Raw genomic sequence first — 24,753 nt, 5'->3', positions numbered from 1 at the left:
AACCAAATCCATAGCCTTTGTCAAAATTAGACTAAGAAGTCGGAGTCGAGGAGTCTGAGTAATTTTGGGTATTTGGCGTCGAAGACAGTGGTTTCATAAACTGAGGAGTTGGATGATTTCTGTACCGACTCCACAGCCCTGTTTATCCTGCAGGATAAATCTGTACATTTTGTCGGTTTTCTCGATATATTAGTTGCTTTTTTTTTTTTTTTTCCCCTGCTTCTTTTCCCACCTTTTCAGTATTGGTCACTGTAGTATTTTGGTGTGATCAATCACCAGTCCAGAATAACGAATTACTCTTCACTGCATTCTAAAATTTCAGAAGGCAAGTGAGACGCAGCAGTGTGCAGTCACCACCACGCAGGGTGGAAGACTGTTTGTGACAGCAGTTCCCATGGTGCATTTACCAGAGTTGTATCTTTTTGCTCACTGATTTGTGATTGGTTGTCAGAGCTGACAGACTAGTGAGACAGCTGATAGGCATCTGTGACAGCCCAGTGACAAGGCAGAGAGGAAGAGGGGAGTGCATTTCACAGCATCATGGAAACAGATGTCATTATTGGGAAAAGCCAGGTGAGTGATCAGACCTTTTACGTGTTTAGGATGATCCTGCACTTGCCACGGTTTGGCTGTTTTGTGTGTGACTGCTTATTGCTATGTAGATGCAGCAGTCTCTTACTGGCCAAAGCCCTAATACTTGGTGTTCTGAACTGAGTTGTCTTGAGCATGGTGCTTTAACTGCTTCAGGCTGGGGTGAAATAATGTTAACAAGTTTTTTTTTTGGGGGGGGGGGGGGGGGGGGGGGGGCATTTCTACAAACTTTAGACTCTTCATTTGTCCACGTGAAAAAAAAAACTGTAATGGACATGGCAAGGGTTAATTTAATTGATTACCTGTCAAATCTACGGTGGCCACACGCAGACATTTTAATGCAGTCTTCTAAAACCATTGGCTTGAAAATGACCGCAAAGCAGTCTTGCCCCATAGCACTGGAGTCAGACAAAACACTGAACATTTATATCGCTCTTTTCTCCTGACGGACTTAAAGCGCCAGAGCTGCAGCCACTAGGACGTGCTCTATAGGCAGTAGCCGTGTTAGGGAGTCTAGCCCAAAGCCTCCTTGTGGAATAGGTGCTGGCTTGCTGAATAGGAAGAGCTGAGATTTGAACCCTGGTCTCCTGTGTCAGAGGCAGAGCCCTCAACCAGTACACTATCCAGCCATTTCAGGGGTACAATTCCCGGCCGGATGCTCACTGTTGCTTCTCACTGATTTTCATGTGGTAGCTTAGTTAGATGAAGTTATTGTTTCACATTCATTTTATACTGCATATATTATATCTTAACAATACATCAGCTTCTGAAGCTGTCCAGCTGCTACAGAACTACAAGTCCCAGCATGCCCTCATTTGACCTCTGGAATTTGTAGTCCTTTAACAGTTGACCAGGCTGCCCAAAATGGGAACAGAAAGCCACATAGTAGTAATTGCTTATGTTTAAATGGGTCGTCTGAAGATTGGATGCTGTGTCACCATGTCACAAGTTATCTTAGCCAGTCAGCTGGTCTTGTTTTATACATTTATTCCCCTCCCATGGCCTTATCTGTAGGCTGCACACCCTCCGTGTTTCCCAGTTCCTAAATTGTCTTGTGTGTTCGTCACACATTTACAAATGAACTCTTCAAAGAACGCCGCAGGGTTGTCATGTGACAGGCTCGCCTTCTACGATAAATTTGTTCTGTTACATTTCAGCATGGGTGGAATAGATCGTAAAAGGGGTTTTCTGCTGTAATTCTGTCATATGACCACTGATCCAATTGTCATATGTCTTGTATGATCAGGTCTTTATCATTTTTTTTTAATCTGTACCTCCTGGAGATGGAATTGAATTGTTAGGTTTATAAGCCTCTAAGTATAGATATATCTGCATGAGTGATCAGCACTGGCAGAGCTGAATGGAATGGCTGTATAATAAAACTACAATAATTCTACAAAGAAAGTTTTGCTACACCTCAAATGGAAAAACAATAGCGTAATCCCTACTGTGCATCAACATTTTTCCTCCTCCAGGAACTAGGGAATAGCATATAGATTCCTTAAACCCCAAAGTATGTACAAATTCTCTGGGGTCCGGTCCCTGCACAAAATCATATATTTCCAAACCGCAATCCAAAACAAGAAAAACTTTAGAACTCGGAAAAGCAGTGTTCTAGGGGTTTTCTGTTTTGAAATATTGGGCACTCCGGTTTCCTCCCACATCCCAAAAACATACAGATAAGTTAATTGGCTTCCCCCTAAATTGGCCCTAGACTACAATAGGCATAAGACTATGGTAGGGATTAGATTGTGAGCTCCTCTGAGGAAGTGCTGCTATAGATGCCGATGCTAGATAAATTAATAATGTGATTAAGTTATGTAGATCCACACTCCTGAATCCTATGCGGTGTGCAAGCCCCAGGATAAACACACTGCAATGAGTATACTTGGAGAGGAAAGAATTCCTGGTATGGAAAATGCTGCACCACCATAAATCGTTACAAAAAGTTTATTGAACACTTTACAAGCATCTAAAATCAAAAATACACAACACAGTATATGTGGAAAATACATAATTGTCTCTAGTGCCTCACCTCCGAATATATAAGTGACCCTAAATGCTGCAAGTATTAGCCATCTGGGTTCTAGCGTTCAAGTTTTACTCTTGAACCCAGATGGCTAATACTTTCAGCATTTAGGGTCACTTATATATTCGGAGGTGAGGCACTAGAGACAATTGTGTATTTTCCACATATACTGTGTTGTGTATTTTTGGTTTTAATTGGTTGTAAAGTGTTCAATAAACTTTTTGTAACGATTTATGGTGGTGCAGCGTTTTCCATACCAGGAATAATTTCCTTTCCTTGTACTACTATATATATTATACTATATATACATTAATAATAGTTCTGAGCTCTGTGAGCTGTATGATTTTTGTGCAGTGATTACCCATGCTGGTTTTTGAATGTATGCTGTATATGTGTGTGTGGTAGGGAGGTAATACCTTTAGACAGGGCTGTGGAATCGGTACTAAAATTATACAACTCCGACGACTCAGTTCATGAAACATCCGACTCCAGGTACCCAAAATTGCTCCGACTCCACTACTCTGACCCCTTAGTCTAATTCTTACCAGGGCTGTGGCGGTGATACAAAAATCATCCGACTCCTCAGTTTTATGAAACCTCCAACTCCAGGCACCCAAAGTTCCCTAATGAGCCCTGCCTATAGAGTCATTGAGGAGTGTAGGGCTTAAAACAGTAAAATGTGTTTTAATGTAGCTAGCAGTGAGAAGCTGTGATGGAAAGCCATACAGATTTCCCAGTGCTGTGCTTTACTTCAGGATGCATTTTTTTTCTTTTTCTGTATTACACATGTTTAACTGAAACTAATATGAGCCTCCTTCTTTCTGGCAGAGTCTAGCCCAGCTAGAGATCCTGTGCAAGCAGCTTTATGAGACCACAGACACCAGCACACGACTGCAGGCCGAGAAGGCCCTGGTGGAGTTTACTAACAGCCCAGAGTGTCTGAGCAAGTGTCAGCTTCTGCTGGAGAGGGGCAGTGTAAGTATTGCAGGAATAATGCACTGAACTCTGCATATCATTTATTTCTATGTTCTCTGAAGCAGAATTATGTATATACCTTTACGCACCTCTTACTAGGCCCGCTGATCAGATAGTCTCACTTCCTGCTTCAGGACTCTCTCCTAGTTGAGAGCAGTAATTATATAAAGAAAAAAAAAAGTTATGGGCATAGCAGGGGTTAATTCTGCACTGCGGCTGCGCAGTACAGAGCCGCCGTTCTTTGGGAGCACTTGGGATCATGAAACGTCCCATGGTAGGGGATTTGACTGGGGGATCCTTAACAGGAATGAGCGGACCGTGAGAGGAACAGAAAGGCTCTATAGCAGGGGTCCCCAACCACCGGGCCGCGGCCCACTGCCGGTACGTTGGCAGTTTTCCTCCGGGCCGTCTGGCCCCTCCCCCCACGGCCTCTGCTCCTGTTACCTTATGAGTGGGCGGCCGCTTCCTTCCTCATATTCCCCCAGGCGCCGCTCTCCTCCTCTTTTCCGCATCTGGTATTACAGCATCACGTAATGCGGCTGCTGTAAGGAGGGAAGATATCAGGGCAGGGTTCCCATGGCAACGGCGATGCATATCACCACTACAGGAAGCCGCTGCCGCGCTTCCTTCCCTTCCTTACAGCAGCCGCAATACACGATGCTGTAATACTAGATGCGGATAAGAGGAGAGCGGCGCCTGGGGGAATATGAGGAAGGAAGCGGCCGCCCGCTCATAAGGTAACAGGAGTGGGGGGGCACTACCTACCCACCACCCACCCATACTAGGGCGCTATACTAGCTATACTGGGCACTTTACTAGCTATACTGGGCACTATACTAGCTATGCTGGGCACTATACTAGCTATACTGGGCACTATACTAGCTATACTGGGCACTATACTAGCTATACTGGGCACTATACTAGCTATACTGGGCGCTTAACTAGCTATACTGGGCGCTTAACTAGCTATACTGGGCACTATACTAGCTATACTGGGCACTATACTAGCTATACTGGGCGCTTAACTAGCTATACTGGGCGCTTAACTAGCTATACTGGGCGCTTAACTAGCTATACTGGGCGCTTAACTAGCTATACTGGGCGCTTAACTAGCTATACTGGGCGCTTAACTAGCTATACTGGGCGCTTAACTAGCTATACTGGGCGCTTAACTAGCTATACTGGGCGCTTAACTAGCTATACTGGGCACTATACTAGCTATACTGGGCACTATACTAGCTATACTGGGCACTATACTAGCTATACTGGGCGCTTTACTAGCTATACTGGGCGCTTTACTAGCTATACTGGGCGCTTTACTAGCTATACTGGGCACTGTACTAGCTATACTGGGCACTATACTAGCTATACTGGGCACTATACTAGCTATACTGGGCACTATACTAGCTATTCTGGGCACTATACTAGCTATTCTGGGCACTATACTAGCTATACTGGGCACTATACTAGGCACTATACTAGCTATACTGGGGCACTACCCACCCATACTGGGACTATACTAGCCATACTGGGGCAACTATACTAGCCATACTGGGGCAACTAAACTCCCTATACCCCATTTCCCCCCCCCCCCAAATCCACCCCCAAGCCCTCCCTCTCCTGAGGTGAGTATCTGTTTTTTTTTTTTGCTTTTTTCTTTATGGCTTCACTCACTTTAAGATCATGCAATAAATCTGCAGTGTCTACTTCCTGCTTTCTTGTAAGCAGACATTTTGTTAACATCCTGTGTTTACCAATTGGCTGCTCTGCCGAGATTCCTAAGCGGACACAGCTGAGAGATCAAATTTCACTTGTGCTTAGTCACAGATGAGGAGGAATTAGACAGGCTAAACTCTCTAAATACATACAGGGTGGATTTCTCTGTTTTCCTTCTGTCCTGTGCAAGAGTTCAGGTCCACTTTAAACTGGCACTTGAGGACTGGAGTTCGACATGCCTGTTTTAGAGTAAACAGTGTTATCCCAGAGACTCTCTTGGAGATCCTTAAAGTGAAACTAAACTCAGAACTTCCTCTGTGCTTTAAAAGATTACCCTCAGCATGATAACCTGCATGGGGAAAAAATCATGACAATTTATGGAAGTCCTTAAAAAAACAACAAAAAAAACCTGCAGTTTTGCTTGGTTTCACTCCAGCAGAAGACACTGAAAGGTTAAACCTCAGTGTTTAGGATATGGAGAGCTCTTGCAGTCTATTTACAGTTGCTGATAAGAACTAATCAGACATGTTTATCTGCCTAATTAAACACATAACACAGTTAATTTCTTCAGCAATTATATTGAATAAAGACTTTTCATTGTGTGCTGTGCAAGTGTTTGGGTCCGATTTAAGCCTCGTACACAGCTGTCCCTGGAGATCTGCCAAGGTCACTTATTGATGAAGCATGCTGGATCTTTAACCACCCTAGCGTTCTGGACGAGCTGAGCTCGTCCAAGAAAAAGTTGCTGCTAGTGTTTCGGACGAGCTCAGCTCGTCCAGCACTTTCCCCACTCACCGCTGTGCAGCGCGTGATTTCGGCCGCCTTCTCTGTGCTGCTGCGGCTGCTGCGGGGCTCCCTCTCCCTCCTGCTGGGCTCTGATCGCCGGTCCCCGCTCCCCTCTTCTCCGGAGATCCGGCAGTCAGGGAAGATGGCGTAGCCCAGCCACTTCCTCTGACGCCGGCTCCTGCGCCCCCTAGTGTCCGTCGCGGCGACAGCATCATTAGATTACATAGGGAAACAAACTCTATGTAATCCAATCATGCTACTGTAATTCAAAAGTTGTTTGCACAAACACCTGTCAGCTCTCAATAAAAGCCCTGAACCGTTACTGCCTCTCCCTCTTTCAGAGTCCCCAGCGTCCAGTGTTAGTCTGTTGTCAGCTATCATCTGTGATTTCTGTGCGATTTCTGTGCGATTACTGCTTTTTTCCCAGCCTTAGCTTCGTTCATATTACTGTCAGATTGCGTATTGCTTTCCGTCTTTTTCAAGACGCTGTGATCCCTGTGCGTTTGCTTTTGCTGTTTTTTTTTTTTTTGGTGTTTTTTTTGTCGCTGCCCGTGACCCCGTACCCTGCTTGGGGTCATGGCCTCGTCCTCCCGGAGGCGTGTGCGTGACGAGGAGTTGCTGGATGTCCTCGAGGCAAGCGACAGCGAAGACGAGCTCCTAGAGGAATCGACAGACAGCGAGGTTCCCGGTAACCTGTCTTCGGAGACGGAGACCAGTGATGAGGAGCCAGTGACGGTCGCACGCACCTGGTGTGAGCTGGGGAGCCCCACTCAAGCTCCGCCACCCAGGTTCCCCTTCACAGGGGCACCCGGGCAGAAGATTGCGTGCGACGAGTCCGCTGTCCTTTCTGGAGCTCTTCCTGACTGATGACGTCATCCGCAAGATCGTTGAGGAGACGAATCGCTATGCAGCGCAACATCAGCAGGAATCTTCTCTACCCAGGTTCTCGCAGGGCAGGAAGTGGGAACCTGTGACCAGCAACGACATCTGGGTGTTCCTGGGGCTCGTCATCCTCCAGGGAGTTGTTGGTAAGCCGCTGCAGAAGTGGTACTGGACCACTAATAAGATCCTCAGTACGCCCTTCTTTGGATCTGTTATGTCCGAGCCACGGTACACCCTCATCATGAAGTATTTGCACTTCGGAAACAACGAGGAGTTTGATGAGGCCACCCATCCCGCACCCAAGCTGAAAAAAATTTGGGACATATACCAGATGATTGTTGCGAACTTCAAGGCTGTGTATGTTCCAGATCGCGACATCACGGTTGACGAAAGCCTCATGGCATATAAGGGGAGACTGAGCTGGGTGCAATTTATTGCATCAAAAAGGGCACGCTTTGGGGTGAAGTCATTTATGCTCTGTGAGGCCAAGTCCGGGTACATCTGGAACTCTGTAATTTACACGGGCAAAGGCACCAAATTTGCCCCTCAGTTTAGCCAGTTTGGGTGTGCCACCTCCTCTGTCCTAACCCTAATTGAGCCATTGCTGGATCAGGGGTACTGCCTGACGACAGACAATTTCTACAGCTCCCCTGAACTTTTTGATTACCTGGTCCAGCATAAAACCGATGCCTATGGTACCTTGAAGGCTAACCGCCGCAATCTGCCGCCGGCCTTTTCTGCCAGGAAGCTGAAAAAGGGGGAGGTCGTTGCCTGGCAGAAAGGCAAAATGATGGCTCTAAGGTGGAAGGACAAACGTGATGTATGTGTCCTCAGCACTATTCATAATGCCGAGACTGTCCGCACCACCAACAGGAGTAAACAGGAGGTGGATAAACCCAAAACCATACTGGATTACAACAACACTATGGGGGGTGTGGACAGGGCTGATGGAGCCATGACCTTCTATCCGGCTGTCCGCAAGCAGCAGCGGAATATTATAAAAAAAATTTCCGCCACTTACTTGAGCAGTGCTTGTGGAATGGCTATGTGCTATACAAGAAAAGCTGTGTAAGGCCTGTACCCCACCATGACTTTGTCTGGCAGCTGACGGAAGCAATCTGCATGAAGTACCCCCCACCAGAGTCAACATCTAGACCGGGGCGCAGGGCATCATATGTCGTGAATCCGGCACGGCTTTCAGGGAGACACTTTGTGGAGTACTTGCCACCGACCCCACAGAAAGCAAACCCTACAAGAAGGTGCGTTGTTTGCTGCAATAAGGACAAGGATGGCAAAAAGATGCGGAAGGAGACCCGCACTTATTGCCCAGATTGTGACGTGGCACTTTGCGCATTACCATGCTTCAAGATCTACCACACTAAAGAAGTGTTCTAAAGTACACTTGTACCCTGTATAATTTTGTTTCTGCCTTCATTTATTTATTTCTGCATTGATTTATTTATTTCTGCATTTTCTTTATATTTCTGCATTGAGGAAAAATGCAAGGTATTTCAGTTTGTCATTAATAAATTTTATTTTATTTTTGACAAGAATTAGTGTTTGACACTTTTATTATACTCAGAATGTATACTAAACTCTGCTTGGCTCATTTTGGTAAGTTACAGGAAAAAAGGTGCTGAAAATTAAATGTACCGCTTTTTGCACAGAAATCCTTGGGAATCAGAACGCCGAGGTGGTTAAAGTGAATCCGAGGTGACACAGATTTATATGGAGGCTGGCATATTTATTTCCTTTTAAGCAATACCAGTTGACTGGCTGTCCTGCTGCCCCTCTGCCTCGACTACTTTTAGCCATAGCCCCTGAACAAGCATGCAGCAGATCAGGTGTTTCTGACATTATTGTCAGATCTGACAAGATTAGCTGCATGCTTGTTTCTGGTGCTATTCAGACACTACTGCAGCAAAATAGATCAGAAGCACTGCCAGGCAACTGGTATTGTTTAAGAGGAAACAAATATGGCACCCTCCTTTATCACTCTCACCTCTGGTTCACATTAAGCAACGATTGGTGGCTGAGCCAGTCATTCTCTTCCTTACCACCACCTATGAAGACTATGCATCTGTGCAGCATTGGGGTCTTGCAGTGTCAGATGCAGGATCAAGTTCAGTCCTGGAGGGTGACACAAATGGTGAGCAAATTGTACATGTGTACGCACCTCTATAGGCAGAGATTAATCATTCAGCCAGAAAGGTGTCACAGGCAGGCAATATCATTGTTAGTATTTTCAGAAAGCCGGATGGCAGCCCACATGACACAGGCTTAATACGTTATGCAGCTTTGTGCAACATGATGAAACGGCAACATTAGTAAAGCGATGTTATTTAGGTATATACATTAGAACATGTCAGAGACCAAGAGAAGAGAAGGAATGTTTGGTTGAGGATTGCTACGACTGGTGATAGTAAATCATGGAGTCATGTGCTGAAATTGTGTGTGAAGGAGCCTACACATGTGAAGCATATGACTTACAGAGACTGATCGTGAATAGATTTTCACCAGCATTAAATGTCAGTTCAGATCTTTAAAAAAACAAAACTTAAAACACAAGAAACAAAAGCTTATGTCATACCTTAATTCGTGGTAAAGCAACAGACGTTAAAGTGCCTTTCTGTAAGATGTTAAAGGGCAACTGTAGTGATTAGAATATGGAGGCTGGCCTATTTATTTCCTTTTAAACAATGCCAATTTCCTGGCAGCCCTGCAGATCTATTTGGCTGCAGTAATGTCACTAGAAACAAGCTTGCAGCTAATCTTGTCAGATCTGACAATAATGTCAAACTCCTGATCTGCGGCATACTTGTTCAGGGTCTATGGCTAGAAGCATGAGGATCAGCAGGATAGCCAGATAACTGGTATTGCTTAAAGGGTCTCCAAGCGCTGAATAAAAACTAAATTGGTACTCACCTGGGGCTTTCTGCAGCCCACCGTAGGTCGGGAGGTCCCACGGCGTCCATCTGGATCTTCTCCCTGGGCCTGTCCAAAAATGGCTGCCCCGCGCCTCACCGGTGACACTGGGCTCGAGTGTCGGGCTCCTCTTACTTAAACATCACGGCTGTCGTCACCACGCCGGCCGCCTCGCGTCATCACGGCGCCCGGCGTGACAGTACTGCCTTATTTCCTTGTCATGGCTCCTTAAAGGGAAGGTCCAAGCAAAAAAAAAAAAAAGAGTTTCACTTACCTGGGGCTTCTACCAGCCCCATGTAGCCATCCTGTGCCCTCGTAGTCACTCACTGCTGCTCCAGTTCCCCGCTGGCAGCTTTCTGACCTCAGAGGTCAGGGCCACATTGCATACATTTTTACGCATTCCAGCTAGTGCAGGAACAAAAATTTACGCGTTGCACCACTAACGCGTAAAAATGTATGTGTTAATGTTCCTGCACTAGCGGGAATGTGTAAAAATGTACGCAATTCGGCCCTGACCTCCGAGGTCAGAAAGCTGCCAGCGGGGAACTGGAGCAGCAGTGAGTGACTACGAGGGCACAGGATGGCTGCATGGGGCTGGTAGAAGCCCCAGGTAAGTGAAACTCATTTTTTTTTTTTTGCTTGGACCTTCCCTTTAAAGGGATCCTTAAAGGGAACCTAAACTGAGGAGGGTATGGATTTTTCTTTTAACATAATACCAGTTGCCTGACTCTCCTGCTGATCCTATGTCTCTAAAGCACAATCTACATGATACGATTCTTTGTATGATTCGATTACGATTCTATTTACGATCCGATTAAATCCGTCATGTCCGATCGGGATTCGATTTTCCATTGCAAAACAATGGCGAATTGAATCCTGATCGGACATGTCTGATTTAATCAGACCGTAAATAGAATCTTAATCGAATCGTACAAAGAATCGTATCGTGTAGATTGAGCTTTATACTTATAGCCACAGCCCCTCAACAAGCATGCAGATCCCTCAACAAGCATGCAGATCAGGTGCTCTTACTGAAGTCAGACTGGATTAGCTGCATGTTTGTTTCAGGGTTGTGATTCAGCCACTACTGCAGCTAAAGAGATCAGCAGGACTGCCAGGCAACTGCTTTTGTTTAAAAGGAAAAATCCATATCCCCCTCAGTTTAGGTTCCCTTTAAGTTGAGGGAGAAAGTTGACATTTACTTACCTGACACCCCCCTGCAATATATGGGGTCCCTCACTGTCCTCCTGTGACCCCCATTCAATTCTGTGACTGGCTCAGTCATGAACCACTGCACATGCTCGGCCCCAGCCACACGCCTTCTCAATCACTTTCTGTACCTGTACCGTTTGTGAAACTTGCAGCTGCGCAGGTGCAGAATGCTCCTGATTAAGGGAACGCAATTGAGGAGGCGCATGTGGTGACAACACAGTAGTATGGACCGGGAGGACACAGAGGAAGCATGATATGGAGCCTGCCATATTTATTTGCTTTTAAAGAATACCAGTTGCCTGACTATCCTGCTGATCCTCTGCCTCTAATACTTTTAGCCACAGACCCTGAACAACCATGCAGCAAGTGTTTCTGACATTGTTGTCAGATCTGACAAGATTAGCTGCATTTTTGTTTCTAGTTCAATGCAGACACTACTGCAGCCAAATAGATCAGCAGGGCTGCCAGGCAACTGGAATTGTTTAAAAGTAAACAAATATGGCAGTTTCCATATCCCTCTCGCTTCAGGCCCCTTTCACACTGATGTGGTAAATTAGCCGCACTACACCGCAGCCTAATGCTAGTCCATGGGGGAGTTCACACTCCCCCACGTTGCAGTACGCTGCGCCAGAAGTGCCCTATCTAACGCACTTCAATACCTATTTCACCCTGCGGTGGGCTGGAAGTCATGTTAATCTATGGCAATGCACGCACTTAAAAAAAAAAAAAAACATCAGTTATCTGAGTTGCGCATGTGTGGAGGTATATTTTAGAAATGCGCTTCCGCACACATCAGCGTACTTACTTAGTAATCCCTGAAAGCCTGCTGATTGGCAGTGCCGCACGTTGTCCTTTAAAGAGATTTGATATGTCGGTACTGATGTGGTCATTTTTGCTCTTTACAGGACATAGTTTGCCCCTTTTTGAAGCAAAAGCTGGTAATTAAAGCAGATGGCGAGGATTTATTTTCTTTTTTTAACCCCTTTGCCACCCCATCTAGGTGTTGTGGCTAAACTTAGTGGAAGTTATGGTGGTTTCATGGTTGCCATACTGATCATATGATTATGGCAAATGGTTGTCCAGCAGTGGGGTGTGGATGTATAAATCATGTGGGTATGTGCAGGGTTTGTGTTTTTTCAGATTTGATCATTTTGATCAAATCTGTCACTGTCCTTTTCCTTACTTTGGTTGAGGTCTAATCCATTTCAGTGTATTGATTTAACTTTTAGTTGAGCAGATGACATAGGTCCCATAGACACATAGTTCAAGGGATCACTATAGCAAAATATTGTAAAATTTAAAATGCATACATATTAAATCTAGATTTACCCCTGAGTAAAAAGCATCATAAATTACTGGTACCTCTTTCCTATGTCATTGTCACTTATATTAATGGAAATTTAGAGACAGTAGTGATAGATCTGACATGCTTTGCACTAGTCCATCTGCTCATGGGGAATTCTTTGGCATTTTTTTATTTTTAACAAAAGCACTTAGTAAATGGCAGTTGCTTAGTCCAACTGCGAAAACCGTGTGCAAACAAATATGGAGGCTGGCCAAAAGGAAATGCTAAGAATCTCCCATGAAGAGATGGACTAGTCCAGCGGTTTCTCGACTCATTCCTCGAGTACCCCCAACAAACATTCAGATTAGTTAATGTCTCATCAAAGCTTGCTAACTAACTGTGTGGTTTTCCACACAACATGCACTGTTGGGGGGGTACATGAGGACAAGGTTGAGAAACCCTGGCACTAGTCCATTATCTGTCAGCTTTTTACTACTTGCTGTAAGTGATAGCAACAAAGGAAAAACGTAATTTATAGGGCATTTTACTCTGGAAAAAACCTACATTGTATACATAAGCACTTTACAATTTTTTTTAAATTTTTGTCATAGCAGTCTTTAGTGGTTTTTTTTTTTTTTTTTTTTTTTTTTTTTTTGTGTGTGAAGTTTTAAAGCGGACCTGAACTCAGAACTTCCTCTCTGCTCTAAAATATAATCAACAGCATAATAACCTTTAAAGAAAAACATTTTCTATGTTACAGCTGAAACAAGTCCTGCAATAAATCTTCAATGTCTACTTCCTGCTTTTAAAGGGGAACTGAAGTAAGAGGTATACGGAGGCTGCCATATTTATTTTCTTTTAATCAATACCTGGTCTATTTCTCTGCAGTAGTATCTGAATAACACCAGAAACAAGCATGCAGCTAGTCTTGTCAGATCTGACATTAATGTCAGAAACACCTGATCTGCTGCATGCTTGTTCAGGGGCTATGGATAATCGTATTAGAGGCAGAGGGTCAGCAGGAGGGCCTGGCAACTGAAATTGCTTAGATGGAAATAAATATGGCAGCCTCCATATCCCTCTCACTTCAGTTGTCCTTTAAGGGTTAACATTAACAGCCTCTGTTTACAAATTCCTGAGCTGACACACTTGAGAGATCAAATTCCAGTTGTGATTAGTCACAGATTAGGGGGGGATTAAGCTAAATTCTCTAAATACATATGGGGTGCATAAGTTCAGGTCCACTTTAAGGAAGTTTTATTGTTTTAAATCAGCATTGTATGAAGTGGAACACCCCTTTGAATTATTTTTTGCTCTATTTCCAGTCCTCCTATTCACAATTACTTGCTGCCACATGCTTGACCAAACTGGTGTCCCGGAGCAGCAATCCCCTACCACTGGAGCAGAGGATTGATATACGTGAGTACAGAAGATATGGTTGGAGCGAGGGGGCTGGGGTTGCAATCTTCTGAGATACTGAAACCCATAATAAAGCCTGTTTGTTGCTGCATAATGTCTACTTATAACATCCTTTGTTGTAATACTTTTTTTTAATGCTCTTCAGTAGAAGCTGAACTGTGTGGTTTTTTTTTTTCTTTTACCCACCACTTGAGCATATTGGGAAACATGGGTGGCAATTTTGGCCGATGCGGTTGTAATGCCTATTCCTTTTAATTCATGGGAATCTCAATCCCTCTCGTATTTTAATCGGAAACTGTGCCTTGCGATTCCGCTGTGTATCACAACGCATGGATGGTGGGGCACCAGACCGTCTCTGATGCACTTGTGATGTCACTGAGGATTGCATTGCTGCCTGCAAAACACTTCAAAAAACGCGAGTGTGGGGGAAGGAGCCTAATGGTGTCATTTTGATTGTTCAACCTAACATACTAGCTGGTGGCGCTCTAAACTGCATGGGGCAGGGGTGTGTGCATCATCACACAAGACGTCGTAATCTGTGTAGCGGGGCGGATGGACACTGTACCGTGGCCAATCGTGGAAGGGCAGAAGGAGACAGGACATATGGACACACAGTGGGCGCATTGGAGATTAGGATTACAGATTGAAAACCGGTTGCGCTTTAAACAGATTTTTTTAGTATTGGTTGGAGGTATTGGCATAATCGATAATCTGACGGTTTCATATTGTAATAGGGGGATCTTTCTCCAGTAGTGGGTTTTTTGTTTTGTTTTTTTCTTCATTTCTTCCTCTGTCACCTCTATTTCAGGAAACTATGTGCTGAACTACCTGGCCACTCGCCCCAAGCTTGCTTCCTTTGTCACCCAAGCACTGATCCAGCTCTATGCCCGCATCACCAAGCTGGGCTGGTTCGATTGCCAGAAGGACGAATATGTATTCCGCAGCGTCATTGTGGACGTCACACGCTTCCTACAGGTGAGTGCCCCATTAGATGACTGCTGAATAGAGATGGTCAACAAGATGCAAAGAAATTTGAGTTGATGCAGTATTATGCAAATTTATACAGCTTGAACATGAACCAAGGAAATCCTGCTGACTTAAAATTTGATTGGTCCATTTGGAAGCTGCATCAATTTGCATAAATATGTGCATAATCCTGCATCAACTCGAAATTATTTGCATCTGATTGACCATTCCTATTGGTAAAACCCAACTTTTCTTTTCATGCCAGGTTATGTAATACTTTTTTTTTTTTTTCAATGTCTATTGCCAAACTAAACAAATCTATTTCATAGCAGTAAATATCAGTATGGATTTGTTCCAAATGTTTATTAAAGTGATGCGGTAAAGCCTTGCGGCACACCCGACTGGTGTGATTGGTGGCTGTTACTAATGGAGTTACACTGAGCCCCAGCAGACCTTTCAAATGTATTTGGAGTTCCTGGGTCATGGGGTTCAGCCATGCACGTTCCCCCTGTAGTGTTATGCCCCTCCCATTCTAGACACCCCCACTATAGTGACAACAGCTTGTAGAGTTTGATACCGAATATAGGCTCAGTTTAATTTGTTTGGATGCCCTTAAAGGCAGTGGAAAAGTGAAGTGGGAGCCAGACCTACTGTACACACCGATACAGATTTACTGTTGCAATCATCTTGGCTTTTAAATAGGGCCTTCACAATGTAAAGCCTTTGGCTAAATACTGTAAGGCAGACTCTCATTGGCACGGATGCAGTTTCCTGGTTTTGCCATAACTTAGGATGTTTTGCTTTTTTTGAGAAAAAATTTGTGTTTTTAGTTTGGCTCTATGCATTGAAAGGATTCATGACAAATCTTTTTTTTTCATTTTTTTCAAGTTTAATTAGTTTCTGTAAACATAGAAACACTATTAGCATTCAACAGTGCTTCTAATGCTGGGCATACACGGCTTGATTTTGCCACTCGATCCTCCCACCCGATCGTTTCGCCGCTCGATTCCGCAGGCGATTCTCTTATTTCCCACTCGTTTTTCTTATCTTTTTCCATTCACTGCTATCCGGGAACGATCGGGCGGGAGATCGGAAATTCTCTATCGAGCCATTTTAATGGCTCAATCGAGCCGTGTATGCCCAGCATAAGAGAAACTTGCAGATTAGAGTGTTCAAGGTGCTTTGAGTCATAGGATTAAGCCACATGCACAAATACTGTTGTCAGAATCGTTCCCTTGGGTGACAGTTTGCGGTCCGATGCTGTACAGAAGCATCACCAGCCTGTAGGTTAGCAATGCATGTGTTGCTATTGAGGTGGGCAGAGGGGCAACGTACTGCAAACACCGGCGTCCTGCAGGGGGATGAGTGGCAGAACAATGAACTCTGGGTCGCACAGACATCGGACGTCGCCAAAGATCAGCCATGCTGGATCTTAAAGCAACATCGAGTGATTCCTGTACACACTCTAGATTTTTTTATTTTTGTATCGGCCCCCTGGGCTGTGTTTAATCTGCGTGTGTACACGGCTTTAGGTCAGGTTTTCTAAATGATCACCACAGCCACTTGTCCTGTGAATATGATTGCTCCTGGGAATATCTGGGCAGTTATATCGTAACTGCCTTGATAAAGGAGACCCTGTGTGGCTCAAACAATCGTTGGTTTTACAATGAATTGTCTGTATATGGAGCAATATAAAGTTCCTGTTAAAGTGGTCTGCGGACCCTTGGATACTTGTATGGACTGTGGCTACTTGGTCCTGCACCCACCACCTTTGCTAGACTTAGGTGTATGATCTTCAGGATTAGTACTAGAGAGATACCTACCTACGCTGTCACCATTATAGCATAATTAGACCTAATGTCAGTTGGCCAGCAGTGGGTACATGGTAATCAGGAAGGAAGGGGCAGTAACATTGTCTCAATGTCCATAAACGGTAAGATACAGGTTCTCTTTAATAACAGTACTGAGTTAAAGATACATTTGGGCTGCATACCAGTGTTCCGCTGCATTGCTGCTCTTTTCTACCCATCTCCTAACAAGAATGTTGAGCTAGCCTACAAAAATGGAAACAATATCACTGCACTAGTCATTAAGGATAGGGTACTGGGAAAAAACACAAAGACAACGGGAGCCCAAATTGTGCAGTATATCACAGGTAGATGGATAAATGGTGTTTGAAAAGGGAATACTTACAAAGGTGGGTTGCACACGGGGCAACCGACCACTTCAAGCAGGTGGAGTGTCTTATACCTGACTCCACTCAGATAAGCCAGTGATCTTGGAGGCGGTCGCTCTCTTGGTAAAGAACCTCATGCACTCTAAAACCATGAGGTGGTGTGGATTCCGCCTCAAATTTGGTGCATTGGACTCCCCTCACTGGAACGTGGAGGGGAGTATGACACAGAAGGGAGTAAAGAGGCGCCCAATGGGAGTATAAAAGGGTTAAAAACACTAAAAACTAAAAGGTTGAGGTGGCTTACCTCATAGACGACAACTCACTTTGAGCAGAAATGTTTATTAATAAGCACAGGCAACGCGTTTCGTGGGATCTAGCCCACTTCTTTAGGCCAAATAAAGTGCCACTGCAGTCTAATAGCCGCATTCGAGGCGCCTCTGAATGCGGCTATTAGACTGCAGTGGCACTTTATTTGGCCTAAGGAAGTGGGCTAGATCCCACGAAATGCGTTGCCTGTGCTTATTAATAAACATTTCTGCTCAAAGTGAGTTGTCTGAGGTAAGCCACCTCAACCTTTTAGTTTTTAGCGTTTTTAACTATTTTATACTCCATTTGGCGCCTCTTTATTCCCTTCTTAGTCATTAAGGCGTTTGCTAGCACTTTTATCTCCACAGGCAGCATTAAAAATAAATCTCATCACTGTTTTAAAACTAGACAAAGCGTTACATCTGTCCGTGTAATAGGTTTATTCTCAGCATTTATTTGATGACTGCGATGCATTCCATTGTAGGACCACTAGATTATTTCCTTTAATCCCTGTATAATCCTCCTCACTGCTGAGTATAGGAAGTGCTGGCAGGTTTTCTTTGTCTCCTTTGACCCTTTTACATTACTCATCAGATCTGCAGTGTGTTCCCTGCCTTTTCTTCAAGCTATTTCATGCAACTCCATTTCAGTTTAGAAGAAAAATACAACCCATGGAGCCAACAGTGGTTGTTAGCGGATTTTGTGACTTGTTTGTGTTTTTGTGACTATGGCTACAATTCTCTAAGGGCAGTTCAGTAAAATAATTTGGGCTGGTAAAATACTGCATTCGGTATCATAATTTTTTCCCCAAATTCATTGAGATTTACTGCATGCTGTAGAAGTTTGGTAATAAAAAGCATGCTGAAATTCAGTAAGCCCAGCTCTGTAAGTCTCACAGCTATGGAGCAGGTCGGGAAGAAAGCTCTGCGTTTTCCCACAAGTATCTGCATGAGCCATTGCTTTTTCTATCCACTGCATCTCCGGTATCCCTTTAGATATGAATACATGCTAACTAGAGGGAACTCTTCTGCTTGTCAGCATACAGATATGGATATCTAATGGGACACAGAGAAGCGTTTTTAAATGTCTTATTTTCCTGCTCTGTCATTTTCGAAGTCCCACCCGCCAGTGCATCAAATCAAATGGGTTGAGAAGCATGACTGTGTGGCTCTCCCTATCAGCTGTCTTTTACATCTGTCAACTTTTACCGCATGGAAAGTGTTGCCAGTTGGTCAGAACTTGAGATAAATACTGAAAACTTTTACTTGATTTACCAAATGCATTATCATTGTGAATGGCAATTTTTGACATTTCTTGTAAGTATTTACCGCACAAGTTGGAAATTTTTAACTTTTCAGTGCAGTGATAGGTTTAGTGAGTTGGAGCTTGGCAAGGTGATCGGTAAAATCAGCCAGGGAGCAGAGTCATAAGCTTTCAGGCTCTTGCTTTCTGTGCATACAACATGTCTGTTTCACGGACAACTGAAGGGAGAGGGATATGGAGGCTGCCATATTTATTTCCTTTTAAACAATACCAGTTGACTGGCTATCCTGCTGATCTCTGTGGCTGCAGTAGTGTCTGACTCACCCACCTGAAACAAGCATGCGGCATATCCCGTCAGGCTTCAAACAGAAACCTCTGATCTGCTTGCTTGTTCAGGTTCTGATGCTAAAGTATTAGAAGCAGGTGATCAGCAGGACAACCAGGCAATATGCCTTAAAGGGAACCCCAAGTGAAAGTGATATGGAGGCCGCCATATTTTTGCTTTTCAACTACTTGAAGACCGCCTCACGTCAATGGGCGTGACCGCTGCGGCAGCCCCAGGACTGCCTGACGCCAATTGGCGTCAAGTCCTAGAGCTGCAGTTTCCCAGGGATCGTCCGCCCGCTCACGGAGCTGAGTTCCGTGAATAGCCTGCTAGCCGCCGATCGCAGCTAGCAGGCTGCTTGTACACGAAAGGAGAAATAAATCCCCTTTGTTTACAAGCATACAGCGCTGCCGGGGGCCGCAGCACTGTACGAGATCGGCGATCCCTGGCCTCTAATTGGCCGGGATCGCCGTTCTCTCATAGGCTAATGCCTATGAGAGGCGGAACAGGACGGATCGCCATCCTGTTCAACTCTCTGCACGGAGGGGAGGAGGTAGGGAGGGAGAGATAAACAGCCTGATACAGGCTGAGAAAAAAAATAAAGTGACAGTAACGATCGGACCCCTCCAGCGGCATGTCTCCTTAGGGACAAAAATAGGAGGTGAGTCTGATCGCCATACTTCTTAGCTGGGCTGTGCAGGAGGCTGAAAAGCCTGCACAGCCCAGTGCTGCAAATAACAGCCTGATCTTTAGGGTGGTTTAATGCTGGATACACACTTCACGTTCCTGCACTCGATGCGCCCTTTGATTTGCGTCGACTCTATTATTTCCGAGCGCATTTCGATGATTGTTATGCCAAACCGACCTAACGATCCATCGAAACGTAAATCGGACATGTCGGAAATAATCGAGTTGATGTGAATCGACTGGCGCATCGAGTGCGGGAACGCGAAGTGTGTATCCAGCATAACACTGCGGTCATCAAGTGGTTAAACAATACCAGTTGCCAGGCAGTCCCCCTGATCCGGTGTCCCTAATACTTTTAGCCATAGACCTAGAACAAGCATGCAGCAGATCAAGTGCTCTGACTCAAGTTGGACTGGATTAGCCATATGCTTGTTCCAGGATTATGACCCTACCTATGCCAGAAGACTGGGCTGCCAGGCAACTGTTGTGGTTTACAAGGAAATAAATCTGGTAGCCTCCATACACCTCTCACGTAGGGTTCCCTTTAAGTAAATTATGTTCGCTTCCATATCCCTAGCCACTCTGGTTCCATTTGAAGTACACCTAAAGTGAGAGGAATACGGAGGCTGCCATATTTATTTCCTTTTATACATTGCAGGTTACCTGGCTGCAATGCCTCATACTTTTAGCCATAGAACCTGAACCAAGCATGCTGATTAGATGTTTCTGACACAAATCTGACAAGGATATCTGCATGCTTGTTTCAGGTGCATAAGTCAGACACTACTGCAGCCAACAAAACCAACAGGACTGCCAGGCAACTAGTATTGTTCAAAATGTAATAAATGTCACCCTCCATATCCCTCTCCCTTCATGTTGTCTTTAACCTCCCTAGCGTTCTGGACGAGCCAGGCTCGTCCAGAGACGCCGGAGGCCACCGCTCAGGCCCTGCTGGGCCGATTTGAATAATTTTTTTGTTTGTTTTTTGAAACACGCAGCTAGCACTTTGCTAGCTGTGTGTTTCTCCGATCGCCGCCGCGTAATAGGGCCCCCCCAGACCCCGTGCGCAGCCTGGCCAATCAGTGCCAGGCAGCGCTGAGGGGTGGATCGGCACTCCCTATGATGTCATGACGTCATTCCGTTCGTCGCCATGGCGACGGGGAAGGCCCTCGAAGATATCCCGTTCAGAACGGGATTTCCTGATGGGCATAGGCGGCGATCGGAAGGGTGGGTGGTAATTGGCAGGGAGGGGGGTATCATGTAGCTAGCGCTAGGCTAGCTACATGATTAAAAAAAAAATTAGGTATAAAAAAAACCATGCGCAGCCGTGCGGCTGCGCATAATCAGAATGCCCAGCAGGTTAAAGCGGAACTGGAGATTCACCTAAAACAGAGTTTCACTTACTTGGGGCTTCTGCCAACCCCCTGCAGCCGACCTGCCCCATGCTGATCCTTAATGATCCTCTGTTCTCCCGCCCTGGCCACGCTTATCCTTCCTCGCATTCCTGTCCACAATATCGTCCTGCACCTGCACAGGAAGGATGCTATTGCAGATGGGAAAGCGAAGGACATGCAGTTGCCATCAACTTACAGTCGGTAACAAAACTGCACTGCAGCAGGAGTACAGAGGATTGTTGAGGACTGGCGCGGGACTGGTCGGCTGTAGGGGGCTGGCAGAAGCCCCAGGTAAGTGAAACTCTTTGTTTGAAGTGAATCTTTAATCCTGCTTTAAGTTGTTAATGAAGGTGGGGATAAGGCTGTTAAATCAGTGTTCACCTGTATCGCTTTGCACAGCTGTAGGTCATTTTTTTTTTTTTTTTTTTTTTAAATAAACAATGTTGCTGGGCTGCGATTAGTAGGGAAATGTAAACAATTTTTCACTATTCCATTTTCTCTTAACTGCAATTTTCTGCACATTGCAGTCATATTGCAGGCTCGGTGAATATCCTATATTACACAGTGCCTTACAGGAAGGGGAGTGGCCAGACTGCCAGGTTGTTTAAAAGCTGCCTTGACAGCCTGGGCTAAAGAATAGGCAGCTGTAGGGACATGTATTGCATGTCTACAGGTTTGCAGTCTAATTTCACATATATAAAGCATATTGGATTATTGGGCCTTCTGTGCGTGGTGGGTTGAGCGTGACATTTCTCTATACCAGCTTACCGTTCAGTTTTCATACCTCTTCAGTCTAGCAGAGTAACTATAGGAGCACTGTGCACTTCCGCTAATGACTGTACACACTTTTTTTTTTTTTTTTTTAAATTACAGTTTTGGCTAAAAGTCAGAGATTTCCCTTCTGCTTTAGTGTTTGATAATTGCTGTTGTTGCTTATCTGGTATTATAGAGAGTCAGTATATAGGGTTGTCCCCTGATGTTTACCCACCACCTCTTGGTTTTGCATTGTGTAGTAACCAGCTCTTGTTTACCCTCTGCAGGACAGCGTGGACTATTGCGTGATCGGGGTCACTATTTTATCCCAGTTGACCAATGAAATTAACCAGGTAAGTGACGCCTTCCTGAACAGGTGTGCCAGAGCCCAGCATACTATGGCATTATCCCAGGGATCTCTAGTGATGCTGGAGGGGGCCCTCTCTATACATGTTTATAATTTATTGAGCTTAATGTTATGTGATGCTGCTACTGCTGTATGATTTTTATCTGCTGCTTATATGTCTGGTGTTTTATATGAGTCCTTTGTGCCGTTGGTTATTTAAAATGTTGCTCACAGCAGATACAAGCCTGAGGGGTCTGAAACTCTAAGAATAATCCATCTCCTACTAGTAACAGCAATGGCCTTTCCCATTTTGTGGGTGGGACTGTGCTCAGTGATGAACTCAAATCATGGAATAACTAGTCCTGCTGTCTCATACCTTTTCTTAAAGTGAACCTGAGATTAGAGTGATATGGAGGCTGCCATATTTGTTTCCTTTTAAACAATACCAGTTGCCTGGCAGCCCTGCTGATCTATTTAGCTGCATTAGTGTCACTAATAACACCAGAAACAAGCATGCAGCTAATCTTGTCTGATCTGACAATGTCAGCAACACCTGATCTGCTGCATGCTTGTTCAGGAGCTATGGCTAAAAGTATTAGAGGTGCAGGATCAGCTGGATAGCCAGGCAACTGGTATTGCTTAAAAAAAAAAAACAATGGCAGCAGTGAGTGATCTTTTCTCTGGCTAATTAACCTCTGAATAAGCAATGTTTTAATGCAAGAATGTCACTTATATTTAGCTTAAAGCGGAATATAACCCTGCATTTCAACTTTGCTCTAAAACATTATTTACAGTATATTATATGCAACCAGCATTTTTTTTTTTACTAGACCAGCATTGGAAGGGTTACACAGGGCTTTAAAGTCCCTGGAGATTTTTGCAGCCGCATCCGAACTTGAGTTAGATACTTTTTGTTTACATAAAATGTATCTAAGTGTTTATTGTGACTCATCTCTCTCACTGAGAAGGAGTTGGAGGACAGCCAAAGAGTGTGTAACATTTCTAAATATATACATATAACTAAATAGAATGTAACTATCTGAAAGTCTGCACGGAACTTAAAACCTCTGTGTTTAACCCTTCCAATGCTGGTCTAGTAAAAAAAAAAAATGCTTTTTGCATATACTATGCTGTAAATAATGTTTTAGAGCAAAGTTGAAATGCAGGGTTATATTCCGCTTTAAAGTGAACCTTAACTGAAAAAACGTGTTTAACTTACCTGGGGCTTCTACCAGCTCCCTGCAGATGTCCTGTGCCCGTGCCGTGACAAACTGATCCTCCGTTCCCCCGCAGCAAGCCAGTTTCATTTCTGGCAACTGGCCAGTCGGCTGTGCGCTTCATCATTTGCGCTCCCATTGCCATTTTGCGCTTGCACAGTATAAGAAAATCTCGCTTTAAAGTTCCTGGAGATTTCTGCAGACGCATCCAAAGCTGAAATAGATACATTTTGTTTACATAAATGTATCTAAGTGTTAAATGTGACTCACTCTCTCTGACTGAGAAGGAGCTTGGAGGACAGCCAAAGAGTGTGTAACATTTATCAATAGATACATATAACTAAATAGAATGTAACAATCTGAACTTCTGCATATCTCTCCACAGAACTTTAACCTTCCTGGCGGTAAGCCCGAGCTGAGCTCGGGCTATGCCGCCGGAAGGCACCGCTCAGGCCCCGCTGGGCCGATTTGCATAATTTTTTTTTTTTTTTGCTGCACGCAGCTAGCACTTTGCTAGCTGCGTGCAGTGCCCGATCGCCGCCGATCCGCCGCTATCCGTCGCGCCGCAGCCCCCCCCCCCCCCCCCCCCCCGACCCCAGACCCCGTGCGCTGCCTGGCCAATCAGGGGTGGATCGGAATCCCCTATGACGTCACGACGTCGGTGACGTCATCCCGCCCCATCGCCATGGCGACGGGGAAAGCCCTCCAGGAGATCCCGTTCTTTGAACGGGATCTCCTGATCGCCGGCGGCGATCGGAGGGGCTGGGGGGATGCCGCTGAGCAGCGGCTATCATGTAGCGAGACTTTGTCTCGCTACATGAAAAAAAAAAAAAATTTTAAAAAAAGATTTGCTGCCCCCTGGCGATTTTTTTTAGCAAACCGCCAGGAGGGTTAAACCTCTGTGTTTAACCCTTCCAATGCTGGTCTAGTAAAAAAAAAATGCTTTTTGCATATAATATGCTGTAAATAATATTTTAGAGCAAAGTTGAAATGCAGGGTTATATTCCGCTTTAAAGGGGCACAATGGCGAAAATTTTTAAATATGTGGAAACATAAACAAATAAGTACGTTTTTTCCAGAGTAAAATGAGCCATAAATTACTTTTCTCCTAACACAAACTGATATTTTTACACCTCGTCATAAAATACCTTTTAAACCACCAGAAAATACTCAAAATACTTTTTGAATTGCAAAACAAAATGCAGAAAAATGTTATTTTAAATACATGATGCAAAATGTATTTAAAAAGTTAATTGCATATGGGCCCTTGTGTCTAGGGATCAGAAGATGGGCTGTGTTATGGTATTACTACCTAAAGCATTCGTTTACTTAGCTTACCCAACTACTGCAGAGATTTGGTGAGATTGTACAATCAAAATTGTATCATCACTGGGCACCCTCACACTCCCAAGATGTTGACTAACCCCACCCCTTTCCTGGACAATAGGGTAAGGGGTCACTGACTAACAACCTAGATATAAGAAAGAGTGGCCGTATTTT

The 24,753-nt window shown here is 44.6% G+C and overlaps 1 protein-coding gene across 1 annotated transcript in view; it reads left to right on the top strand.

Moving 5' to 3' along the window:
• Positions 1-24,753, top strand: part of XPO7 (exportin 7) — an 88,876-nt gene that overhangs the window by 13,127 nt on the left and 50,996 nt on the right. The window contains exons 2-5 of the mRNA XM_068274706.1: positions 3,449-3,595; positions 13,727-13,820; positions 14,629-14,795; positions 21,978-22,043. Coding sequence (XP_068130807.1) covers positions 3,449-3,595; positions 13,727-13,820; positions 14,629-14,795; positions 21,978-22,043 — 474 coding nt within the window. The remainder of the gene's footprint in view (positions 1-3,448; positions 3,596-13,726; positions 13,821-14,628; positions 14,796-21,977; positions 22,044-24,753) is intronic.

This window comes from Hyperolius riggenbachi, chromosome 3 (assembly GCF_040937935.1).
Source record: "Hyperolius riggenbachi isolate aHypRig1 chromosome 3, aHypRig1.pri, whole genome shotgun sequence".
NCBI lineage: Eukaryota > Metazoa > Chordata > Amphibia > Anura > Hyperoliidae > Hyperolius > Hyperolius riggenbachi.
This window is presented reverse-complemented; position numbering and strand designations above follow the sequence as displayed.